This window comes from Diadema setosum, chromosome 2 (genome assembly GCF_964275005.1).
Source record: "Diadema setosum chromosome 2, eeDiaSeto1, whole genome shotgun sequence".
Lineage (NCBI taxonomy): Eukaryota > Metazoa > Echinodermata > Echinoidea > Diadematoida > Diadematidae > Diadema > Diadema setosum.
In genome coordinates, this window is record NC_092686.1 from 20,719,440 (window position 1) to 20,732,854 (window position 13,415).

General features: G+C 37.5%; 2 protein-coding genes across 2 annotated transcripts in view; both read left to right on the forward strand.

Moving 5' to 3' along the window:
- The window catches only part of LOC140246225 (mitochondrial 10-formyltetrahydrofolate dehydrogenase-like), a 647,794-nt gene that overhangs the window by 192,097 nt on the left and 442,282 nt on the right, over positions 1-13,415 (forward strand). The gene's annotated exons all lie outside the window — the stretch shown is intronic.
- LOC140240658 (major facilitator superfamily domain-containing protein 4A-like) overlaps positions 1-13,415 on the forward strand; it is a 103,323-nt gene that overhangs the window by 88,467 nt on the left and 1,441 nt on the right. The window contains exons 7-8 of the mRNA XM_072320415.1: positions 11,315-11,462; positions 12,843-12,913. Coding sequence (XP_072176516.1) covers positions 11,315-11,462; positions 12,843-12,913 — 219 coding nt within the window. The remainder of the gene's footprint in view (positions 1-11,314; positions 11,463-12,842; positions 12,914-13,415) is intronic.

Sequence of the window (13,415 nt, forward strand, 5' to 3'; positions counted from 1 at the left end):
ATTTTAATTAGCACTGAAACATGCAATATAGAAAACTGAATGAAGAGAGAGAAAAGAACATGGCTAGGTGATTAATTGTGTGGAAGAAGTGCTCAGTAAATGTGCATAATCATAGAATGCTGGGCACAGTTGCTTTCTGTCCCAAATCTTTGGTTTTGTTATCTTTAACAGTGTAGGCCTATACTTGGTGGAGAATTAAAGGCATAATTTGCCATTTGCAGATGACACAAAAACGCTTCAAAATAGTTCTGTCTTGTGAGTTATAGGGATAGAAACAACCAATGTAAAAATTTGAACCAGCATAATTGATGCTAAGGCCAAAAAAAAAAAAATTGTTGTATTGGCGTAACCCGCCCGACCTTAAAAAAACCTGCGACCCTGAACTTTTCAAAAAAAAAAGAAGAAGGAAATACATCGTTTTTACCGAGAGAGGGCGCGATACGGGTTTGCGAATTATCAAAAACAACAACAACAACAACAGCTGGTGTTGGAAAATGGCCGCGAAAACGGGAACACGCATGCGGTCTCCTATGGGTTCCTATGGGTGGGGGGGCTAGGGTGTTTTTCCATGTCCAAAATATGATTCTCTTTTAATATTTATTGCTTTTAAACCGGTGATATAACAAACTTTGGATGCAACTGACCCTCTCTATCGAATGGGGTTTTGTTAAATATGAGTTTTACACGTAAAATACAGGTAGCAAAAAAAAAAAAAAAAATCCGCCCGCCCGACCCTATTTGAAAATCTCATGTTACGCCAATACAACATTTTTTTTTTTTTTTGGCCTAAGTATGAATTGTTAAATATACAAAATGTGAACAATAGTAATAATAAAAATGTTTCCAGACTAAACCATCTACAGTTATGGGTTATGGAGAAAAATAGTGATTTTAGTGGTTTTAGGCTTTATTGCAAAATTTTTATGTGGTAGGATGTTTTGTGATACAACTGCTTTACACATATGTATCAAATGTGATATCTTAAATCACTGCTCCCAAAGGTAAACAGTACCTTTAATTGAAGTTATTGCTATCAGAATTTTATATTTAATTACATGTGTACGCTAGCTTTTTGCCATTATATGTTATGTCACTGGCCCTTTTTTTTTTGCCATCTGTATGTTCATGCAATTTTGATATGATATCATGCTTGCCCACAGAATTCAAAGAATATTATCCCGCCCATATTGGACTAGCCATCATTGACTACCAGAGGGGGATCCTGTTTTGATGCTCCTATCAAAGCCAGCATTCCAGTTATTATCAATCATACCTTAATTCCAGTGTTACACTGATAGGGAGTGACGTGGCAGCGTAGAAGATGAGAGACAATAATTAATGAATCCTAGCTGACCATATCGGTTCTTCAAATTGCATAATATAGAAGAACCCAACACAGACAAATCACTGTCTATATCATCCTAAAGTGTCTGTGATAGAATCAATCTTGGGAAAACAGTGTCGCTATCCTCCAGCCCGCACCAGACAGAGCTCCCTGACAGCCATCAAGCAGCACTATCTGGCATGCAGCTGAAGAGTGTCAATAGCTTCAGATGCTTGAGCAGTATAGGCCTACAGTCTCTAGTGATGGTACTCTAGACAGTGAAATCACAGCAAGGATACAAATGACCGGCCTGGCACTTAATTGGAAGACTATGTACAGCACTACTTACACAGCACAAGAACATTCACTTCTCAATCAAACTCAGGTGTACAATGCTGTGTAGTCTTCACATGCTGCTTTTTGGCTATGAAATTAACATGGACCCAGATGGTACAGCAGACTTATCAAAAAGTCCATCGTGCATATATATTGGTAAGATCACATCTCAGATGAAGATGTCCTGGACAGAACCAATACAAAAAGCATTATAGCCAAAATCCTCCAAGCTCATTTTGATGGGCCGGCAAAGAGTCAAGGATCCCTTATCAGTTCTCCTAGGTGAGCTGACATGCATGTGCAGCAGTCACAAGCAAGGCTGTCCCATCAAGAAGATATGAAGACACAAGCTGTCAAGGCCACAGCCTCAAATTGGTAGACCTTCGTTGAAGAAGGTAGACCTTCTTCAACTCGAGATTGCTGCTGCTAACAGAAATCACTGGTAAGCCCTGTCAAGGCTGAGATTACTGGGTACCTTTGAAGATGGCTGCTTCAAAAATATGCCTTGCAGCTGCTTGTGAGAGAGAGACAACATCAAGCTGTGTCTACCTGTGTTAATTCCCTGTGTTCCACCAATTTACATTCCATGTCCTGCCTGGATTTGTGCCTCTAGTTTTGCCCTGATCAGCAGTTATAGCGTGCAGACACATAAATGAGGGCACAACACCTATCCCTGTTTGCAACAGCTAGTGCCCATTTGCGGCAAGAGCAGTTTCATTCATCGATAAAATAGCTAATAGAGAGTGTCAAGTGTGCTTATAGTCCCACTTCAGAACAAAAGCCGTAGTTTATGGCAAGTGTTATGGAAAGTGAGAATACTTTTGCACCTGATTGGGCCTTTTCACATGAATGAATAAAATGCCCCTGCAGCAAAAAGGAACCCTATTGCAAACAGGGATGATTACTCTAGTCTTCCTGGGACATCCAGATGGTGTAGCTAGGGCAATTACCCCCTGGGCAATTACCCAGACCCTTCCCCTGAACCTAACCCTAAACTTAACCTTAACCCTAGTCTTTACTCTAACCTTATCACCGACCAGTATTTTTTTTTTTTTTTTTTTGGGGGGGGGGGGGGAGTGGTAATATAATTCCCCTGATACGCCTCCAGAGACACTCAAGAGAGAGAGAGAGAGAGAGAGTGCTCTTTTATTTTCCTAATTGATATTCTTTAAATAAATCCTATAAAGATATCAATTATCACAATATATACTCACATGTGACAGTAAACTTTACTTCCAGCAACTTTCTTTTCCATATAGTTTACCAAGGTTCGTTACTGCATAGAATATCATTTACCCCACTCCTACAATAGATGCATGCTACAATGAGACTAGCATGCAAGCACATAATATGTGTGGCGCTCCGACAAAATGAGTCATAAGTCGCACGGGGAGTTTTCCCGTAATGAGCCGAAAATGAAGGGGAAGCACTACTCGGGTCGAAATTTTTTTATGACGGATTTTGATTCCTTTATGTTTTATCTGTTTGTACAGAAAATTTCATCGTGTGAAAATGAGTACAAGTGTCCCAAATCACCGCTTTTCTGAGACAATTTTTTTCGGTTACATTTTTTTCGAACGCTCGCCTTTGCGTTGCGTTTCGCACCTATTGTTCTTGCCAGATCGAGACTCCGCCTCCGTTGCTAGGGTGTATGCTAATGAGGCATTGCTCTTGACCCCTTTGAAGACAAAACAAAGCATGGGGCGCGCGGCGGCGTCGGCGGCCAAGCGGCGAGGGCTATAGAATTACGCAATAATAGTGAGCTGACCAAGGCTATTGATTGCATGACCAGCGAGTTTCGTTTGATACATGCACTCCATTTCAGTGAGTGGTGATTGACATGACGCACAAATCGCACTGAAAAAAAAAAAAATTCCAACGAACGATCACGCAAAATTTATGATACTTTATCTATGAGCTAATACAATGATCACATATCGAACTCGAAACCTTTTTATGCGTGTGTGTACTTTTACAACGGTTATTAATTGGCCTCATTAATGAATTTGTTCAAATAATCATAACTTTCGTTCCCTGGTATGTGACTTGCTGTTTAAAGTTCATCTCTGGAGATATAGTAGGGCCTAAGTTGTCAATTATTCTCGTTTTTATAAAGTCGACAATTTGTGTGATAATTCGCCAAATGTATGTAATGCGTACTATTAATTCCCTGGTTAATGAAATTTATTGCCTTATTTCTTATGATGGTTTGGGCCGTGACGGCATGGAGAGAAATCGGAAGACAAACATTATTAATGCCCAGATAGCTCGTGTTCCCTTTGGAGGATATTCTGACTCTAGTCATCTGTGTATTTTTTAGAAGTAGGACCTATTTGAGAAAGGGACAGAAAGCTGTGTCGCTACTCAAAAGTGTGCTTCTTCATTTTGTTTTGTTTTTTAATCAGAATGTTTGTAATGATAGCTGTTTGCCGTGTATTGCGTGTAGCTGACATGTGAGAGGTCAAGTCTGCAAAGAATTGGGTTGGCTAACAGCTTTGCCAAGTAGCAGCGCTAATTGCCCATTGAATTGCGTATTCTGAGGAATTTCGAATGAAAGAACTCGGACGGCAATGTTCACGCCTTGTATCCGAGTAAACCCCGCATCAACGAAGCCTTAAACAATGAAAGGTAAACTTCCTTGCTATCAAGGGGTGGATAATCAGGCAACCAGTATTCTTTCTTCGCCATTGATAGCAGAATCAGTGACGGAATGGAGCAACAGTGTTGGAGGATCGGCATTATGTCTGCTAATTTGTAAAGGAATTTTTCAGTCTCCTTTTGTGTTCAGAACCACAGTCAGTGACGCTAACTTACTCTATCTCCTACAAGCTATCGTTACCATCTTAAAACGTGAATTTTATGAAAGGCTAAAAGTGATCACGGAATCAGTTCTTCCGTGTAACACATGCAGGCTTTTATGATAGCATTCCAAGCTTAAATCGTGTACCTGTATAGAAAGGGCGGGGATACACACTTATCGCTATCATCCGGATTTGAGAGTGATACACTCTACTACTTTTCTTCATCTTTCCCCCGACAAAGACCATGGTAATTCAAAACAAACAAACAAACAAACAAACATACAAACAAACAAGCAGTTGATTTATATCAGAACGTAGAGATTTTTTGTGTTTCATGTATATATATGTCATCTCTTGATGTATATTAGGCATTTGTTGTCGTGTTTACAGCGTTTCCTAATAAATGCCTATAGCGAAAACCCAACAAAACTTCTATCAAGGAGGGAAGGGAACTTAAATTTAAATATCACATAGTTTACAGAAATCAGACATGTAAATAAGGCAATCATATACATCCGCACGGCCGATTGTAATCTCTTACTTTGATTATCAAACATGATCGCCTGCATTTACGTGCTTTTTTCTAATTTCTTGAACTTTGCCTGATTTTCTCTCTTTTTTTTAAACAATTGCTCGAAACATTTCAAAATCGTAACACAGTCTGCTATCCCACATAATAATATTCCATTTGATTTGTCACTTATTGTTGGTCGGGTGACGCCAAATGTTGGAATCTCGAGCGATGATACACGGCATTTTGTTTGTTGGTTTTCGTCTCATCGCTCAAAAGAATTTTGACTACGATTACAAGACATAACTGATGGTTTACAGAAGTGATCATCAATTCAGTAATGATTAGTCAAGTCATGAATTCACTTTACCCATCATGACTGTCTAATCGAACTACGACATTGTTTGGGTAACCGCGCCTTTTTATTCTCATAGTTCAAACTAATTCTTGACATAATCAAAACAAATAATTCTTTATTAAATTTCTCAAAATACTCAAAAGACGGCTTAAGTCAAAACTTTCTACAAAGATTGCCTATACGGCAATCTTTACTAGCCTAAACAAGTTTTCTAGAGCTATCAGTTCCCCCTATACGTATGACAATGACTTCGATCGCGTTTTGAACTTGCATCGAACTACTTTCAAAACAGCTATTACCTTTGTAGTTCGATTAATAAACCAGCCTTTTGAATTCATAATCAACATTCGTAATCGTAACAATACAGTAACATAGTACTGCATGTCAATAAAAGTTGGAAAATGTAAATGCTATAATAGTAGCGCAAAAAAAAAAATGAGTAACGATTATCTTCATACATTCTAATTCCTAGTGATGTCGCTACGAAAATGACACATGGTTTGGTTCAAACAAATAAAAGTAAAAAGGAATGGAATATACTTCTAATGATAGTACCACACCGTACAATGCATTTCACTGTATTTTGTAACATTTGGTTACGTTTCTGTGCGCTTTTCGTACGGAAAATAAAAGGCAGATTGGTGCTATTATCATGCTAACACGCAACGCATTCAAAATGTTTTTTGAAATACACCGTATACAATATAATGTTTTAGTATACGGTTTGAAACTTTGAATTTGCGAGTCCTTTATGAAATTATAAGCAGGGTTATTACATTATCAAGCAAAATTAAAGTATTTAGGGATTCGGATTTGGGCAGGAGACTAACAGTGCTATATATGGCGATCGTTCGCAACAGAGACAATCCTCTTCAATAGATATACAATGTAATTCTGTTTTCATGAATTGAAAGAGAAACGAAAAGAAGTCAACTTTTTAACTTCATTTAGCTTTCTCACCAGTTGAACTTGATTTGATCTGCCATGCATGATATTGCTGTGTGCTCTATTAATTATATTAAATCATTTAATAGGCGTGCTTGTTTTTTATGCAGAATATCACAGGTAAGTTTAATTCATTGAAGTTCATAATGTTTGTACATATGGCGTGTTCGTTGTTTTCTATTTTCATTTTTATAATATATCACGTGTCCATTATCTGATTCTGACAACAAAAATATGGCGACTGTTTAAATGCGGAGCATGTACTGGAAAACTGTAATGTCTCCTGCCAGTATAGACAAACTAATTTCTAGTCTATCCCCGCTTAAAATTGAAATGAAATTGAACAAAAAACAAAAAACAAAACGAAGTTCGACTTTCAGTAGATTTCAACCGTTTTGTATAGTGCCTGATTCATGTAATGGACACAATTCTTTAGCACATTGATAAGCAAGCACACAACTGTCGTGAATAGATGTGTCGTAATGATTGCATCTCATGGAAGAAAACTTGTCTCCTTGCCTGAATTTTAGCTTCTTCCTGTTCAAGCTCGCGTGAAAGAAATAGTTGAACATCAATCGCAATCATTAAGAGAGGCACATCCTTACAAATAAGCACAGGAGTACCGAGACATACTACGAAATAAAAACGGGCCTTTTATCGCTATTGACAACGCATGACATTGAAATGCTTTTTTTTTTTCCTTGGGGGAGTGGGGTAATACAATTGATTATTCTGAAGGTTCGTTAATCACACAATGAAATATGGTTTGCTATTAGCTTAGGTTCGTTAACAAGAAAATTAAATGCGGTTCCTTTCCGGTAGTTCCTTTACCCGAAAGTAATCAAGCAATCATTTTTTTTTTTCTGATAAGGTTTGTGAATACAAAACGAAGTGCAGAAGGCCTAAGTATTAATTCCGAATATTTTTCAGTATTATCATTTATGATCCACTTCTCAAACGCAGAAAGATTGTAACTGCACATGTGATGTAAAAAAAAAAATAATTCCGCTTAAGCTACAAGTTAATTGTTTTTTATATGCTATGCTATTAGAAAAGTGACTGAGAATCATTGTAAACCCAACGTGAAGCTTTCAAGCCTACATCAACCTTTGCTTCTGATACGTATAATATGTGCAGCATTGGCAAGCGTGATAAGCGATAATTACTGTGCACGCAACGCCTATAAAGGAAATGTGCCTTTAATATGGTGGGAATTCATAATGTTACGGCTGTATACAGCTGCAGCAGAAAAGACGCGAAAGCGGTTTTTGATGCTCTGCAACATTACGACCATGTGCGTAATTTGAGGGTTTTAAATACACGCAAAGAACACGATCTCAAAAGACGAATATCGTTAATCAACTTCATTGACTTTTTCTACCGATGCTGTCTTTTGAACCCCCGCCTAGAATAGGTTCTCAGGTTCTATTTAATAGATATTGGTACTTGCTAAACGCATCCTCTTTAGTTTCCATTGACAACAACATGGGAGGAGAATGGAAGCGATGAACGCCCTCGCTAAAAGACGCTTCTCGTAAGACGCATTGCGTGCCAGCCTACAATAGGTTCTCAGGTTCTATTTAGGTATTGGTACTTGCTAAACGCATCCTCTTTAGTTTCCATTGACAACAACATGGGAGGAGAATGGAAGCGATCAACGCCCTCGCTAAAAGACGCTTCTCGTAAGACGCATTGCGTGCCTTCTTTTCTTTCTACTGTTTCCTATTGTTTGTGAGTTAAAAACTTGCGGCAAACCACAACGCAGCCGACACACAACGCGTACCGACTCATTCATGCGGCGGCAGCGGCACGGACACAAACGCGCCGAAGTTTACATTCGGGCTGCCGTATTGGTCAGAATCGTTAATGATAGACCTGTCCTGCGATTGGTTGATTATCTTTCATACCCACGCTATCGCCTTATACGGTAGTGCGTGCGATGGAGCGTAAACGCCGTCGCTAAGCAGGACAGTTGTATTGTTTCGTCCCGTGAAAGAAACAGGTTGTGAGCATGAACATAGCCTGAACTTTGAGAGCGATTTTCTCCGTCATTTAGAAAATCAACTGACATACCAAACGTGGTTAATATTCGTTTTTATGATCTATAGGGATGTCGAAATGAGTTGTATTACATATCAGTGTAAAGCTTAGAGTCTGTAGAATTCACTTATAGGCATAACTACGATTTCATTTTTTGCGACTTTTGACTCATTCCGACGGAGCGCCACACATATGTAGTCTAGTTTGGATTTTCACACACATTCAACTTTTCATATGTGCATTCACCAATGCCATGCCCTAGCATACCTGTACATTTCAATGGCCTGTATATAGATAATACTAATAATGATGATGATGATGATGATGATGATGATGATATATACATACATACATGAACATACAATTTCTATATTGCACCATTTTAACCCGTTGAGGATGGGCTAATTTTGCTACAACACGCATTTCCCCTAGACACCTGCCCGAGTATATACTCGGGACTAGTCTTCAACGGGTTAATTTTTTGATTGAATGCTCAAGGCACTTTACACCAAAACAAGATGACTGAAAATACCATAAAAGGAAGAAAGAAAATTTGTTTTCAGAGTGCACTGGTAAATGAGTAGAATTTAAGGTCATTCTTGAAGGACACATTAAGGAGTGAGAGTCTTTGAGCTGCTTGGAAGTAAATTCCACAGTGTTGATCCAGCATGACCGAAAGCTCATTCCCCCCCCCCCCCTTGCAGCCCTCATGCGCTCTTTGATGCTGAAGAAACAGTGGCCTTTAAATCCAGCCTCTTTAAGTAGGCATTCGGCTCCACTGTCTGGACAAAAAAAAAAAAAATAATAATAACGATAATAATAGAGCGTGATGTCCTTTGAAACCATACTCGCTAGTTATATAAAGGAGTTACTGAAACTTACAATAAAAACTCCTTGGTCATACACAATTTTATAGAAGCTATTATGCTTGGAACCAAACATGTATAAAATCTCTTAATCTTGTATTCTCTTTCTTATGGGAGGGAGACTGGCTAAAGAATACTATGATATGTGGAATTTCAAGAAAAAAAAAACACCCATTCATGGCAGCATTTCTATGGAGGGGCTATGCGACAACCAATAATGTAGTAGGTGAATATAGGTGGAAAGTGCATAGAGTTCAAAAGTTTGAAGAATAGAATGGGTCATTTACATTTACCTAGATCTATAGTTCAGCCATGCCAGTCTTCTGCAAAATGAATACCAAGTTTCATACTTGCAAAATCATAATGAACACACCTCAAGTATACAGTAGATGCAGTATGCAGTTTGCTCAAGCACAAAGGAAGCTGGAAGATAGAGATGTCTCACCACACTACCCAACATAATGTAATGTAGGCTAATTTAGACAAAAATGCAAGAGCAAGAGGTTATTGAATCAAATTCCATTACTTTATTTCTATCCAACTAAAGTAATACACAAAACAAAACAAAATAGCAATCAATAGATGCAATCACATTGGAATAACTATTGTATTAAATACCACAGTAATTTTTGTCAATATTCTCATTGATGAAAATTAATACAGGGGTATTTCAGTTGGTACCATTCTCTTTCATGAAATACAGTGGTGTATCTGGCATAAAAGCACACTTCTTTTAGATAAGCACTGCAAATACTATTCTATGTGTTATTCTAACCACTTAATTGAAACTACAAACCACTTCACTGGAACATATTTTTTCTGAACCATTTCCATCATCTATCATTAATGTCTTAAAATTATGACTAAATCCCTAGAAGTAATCACAGTTATTTTGTTTTGTTATAAAAAACCCCAACAAATTAAACTAATCCCTGATAGATCCTGGTGTTTGCAGTCATACCATTTGCTGCTAGGCAGTATGACATTGTGCTGGCAGTCATATCAAGCATCATCAGCTTTTAGTCACACATGTACTTAGGGGTCACACGGGTAAATAATTCCCCATAGAGACGTGTGTTAAAATTCAAAATTCTAAAAATTCTGTAAAATAGCTTGCAGAAATGAGGTGTTTCATCTTCACTAACCTGGATAAGTAAGATATACCCTTTCATCCATCAAATTTCCAAGGTGGGTTCTTCGGCTCAAACTCTGTCCAAGGGTCCGCAAAGCCAGACTACGATTTTTTTTCACTCAAAAAATAACCTATTTTCTGAATATGCACCCAATGAAATATAGTCCCCTCAAATTCCATGAGAAAAGCTTTCATCTTTGAACCAAATTGCAGTTTGTAGAGGAATTCATACTCAATATCTACAGCTATTCAGTTTTTTGCCAAACTGCATTATTGATTTTTAATTATTTTCTTTTTCTTCATTTCTTATGGTATCATCGGTATGAATTTGTGAAGGGGTCTGGGACATTCCATTTTATTTACAGGTGTGAGCCCCTTACCACCACTTCAGTGTGAGTGTGGAGAGTCACAGTCCACCATGTGGTCCATGCTCTCCTTCTTTGTGTGTCTGTATGTGTGTAGTGTGTGTGTGTGTGTGTGTGTGTGTGTGTGTGTGTTTGTGTGTGTGTTTGCCAGACAGAGAAAGGAGATGGGATGATTAGTTAAGAGAATACTAGTCTGAGAAACATGTTCATTGGTAATTAATGTTCACTCGAATGGTGCAACAGGATGTTCATAAAAAGCATGCTGCTTATTTCTTGGCATTGGCAGGGTCATTAATAAACACTATTGACTTGATTTGTACTATGAATTCTGAGAAGGGTTTAATATTTTGCATTTGCAAATGAATGAAAGTTTGTTCCAGTGATGTATTTTGTTCGAACTGTAAGATCATGGTGTCATTTTTTTGGATGAGTATCCAAATAACAATGTCCAAAGTCAGGTTATTAACAGAATATCAAAGTGTGCTTTAAGGGATTTACAATTCAGAAGACAAAGATAATGACATATAATGCAGAGCATGTGGCCAACAGGTACCAACTAGGGAATGCTGTATTGAGCAAACAACATTTACAATACATGATAGACTGGCATGTCCTTGATTATGTCTCTTTCCACAGGTGGGATGCTTTGTTGCCCTGAGTCTTGAGCTCCTCAAAAGAGATAGTCTGATTACCCTGTATGTTGGCTCGGGGATATTTGGTCTATTCCTCAGCAGTATTTACCCCTCCTCTGTGGCCTTTGCTGAGCAACACATAGCCATGTCAGGTAATACATTAATCTTATACTATTCTCAGCATTCTGTAAATTGTTTTGCTTTTTTTTTTCTCCTACGTATACTTTTTTTTAACACTGTGAAGACCCTTCTTATATCCTCTTCATAATTCACTCCATATGACATTTTATGTTTGTAAAATAATTTTCAATATAAAGTGTCTGAAGAACTAAAGCCATTAACATAGCAAGTCATAATGTCTTAATGAGTGTCACAATTTAAAACAAACAAATTTATGGCACTGAACTGCCAAGCACTGCAAGCGACCCAGTTTTATCTATAACATGAAATTATTGGGGGGGTTTTTCAAGCAAAAACAGGTTATTTTGCTCTCGCAAGTGAGATGTCAGGTAAAAGCAGAAAAAAAAAATGTCTCAAGACAGTTTTAGCATTTTCCATGGTTGTGAAGACAGTGAATCTGCTATATTAAACTGATCAAAATATGTGTTCGCAGTCCAGTTAGTATTGCATCTCAAATATACACTTGTCATTGCATTCTGTTTGCCCATTGTGACTTTTGTGACTGAAGAGAGTTACTGACAGCATTTCTCATGCCAGCTTCTGTCCTTTGTTGGTTGTGCATCATGTATTACAGGATTTTGTATTACAATTTAATTCAATCATTCTTTATTTCCATCATTGTATTATTATGTTGCCAAGTTCTAACTTCGTGATTTCACTGAGTTTGCCATTGCATAGTGGTTTGACTGCAATAACTGTAGAATTGATATCAATATAGAATTATGCACAGAATTATTGAATTGATCCTTTTTTTTAATCAGTGTATATGCACATAATTATTTTGACCTAAATTTAAAGTTTAGTAACAGCATGTGAATCTAACTTGTATTTCACAGTGAACAGTCATAAAGCAGCAGTCAAACATGCACAACAAGAGCCCAAGCAAAGAAAGGAAAAGCAGCAATTAATGACATACTGTATATATTATATGTTTACACGGACTGACAGCTTTATCATTTGTGTTCTGCATACATTTAATTGTAGCACTGGGTAAAAGAATGCTCTACCAGGTAGCTTGTAATAGGCAAATAATCTTGCGGCCAAGGGACAGTTGTAGTATTGATATTCAATTTCAAAGCATGTTGTTCAGCTAAAGGTAATTTATGATGCCCGATCAATAAGTTATACAGTATTTTATTTGTGATATGTAACCAAACTGTGACCTACACTGTCACTTTTGCACTTCAAAGACCTCGAGCATTAGAGAAATTTGCATCATTGACAGGGCTTGTTTCATTAGTACCCTTCTTTATGATAAAGCTTTCCCAGTAAAACTGTACTTAATACAATTTTGTACATAAAAATAAGATGTAATAAAACTATTCTGTTTTCAATATTTTTCCTGAATACAGGAGTTGTAACCAGCTGTATAGTTATAGGTGCAGCTACAGGTGAAATGACATTCCCAGTCATGGTGGGAAGGGTAAGTGATGATAATACTATAAAATTTTTAAATTCATAACCACATGAGTGTAATGCAAGTCAAATTAATTGACATGTGTCTTATAGTATACATACTGTGTGAAGGGGCTGCTGGTCATTAGCTAGGTTACAGTTGAATGTCTTACTGAGAGTATGAATGGCATTTTCCTTGCATGCTTGCATAATTCTGTACATTAATGAGCAATTCCCACACTATAGTGTCTTTCTGCAAATGATATTTCCATCATCTGCATTGACAAAGGACTTTAGCCTTGAGGTTGAGGAGAACATTCATGGTTCCTGCCATTACCAGCATTATGTCTATCAATAATGGGACAAATACAAAATATCTTCACAGGCTGCAGTAATAACTGGTCTCTTTCATTTCCTTAAAAATCATGATAGTCTCAAAATGAGCATGACAGTGTAGATACACTGGTCATTGTTAGATAGCTCAGATTAATCTTGGTCATGTGGGTTGCACTTGATGCCTTGTCACAAAT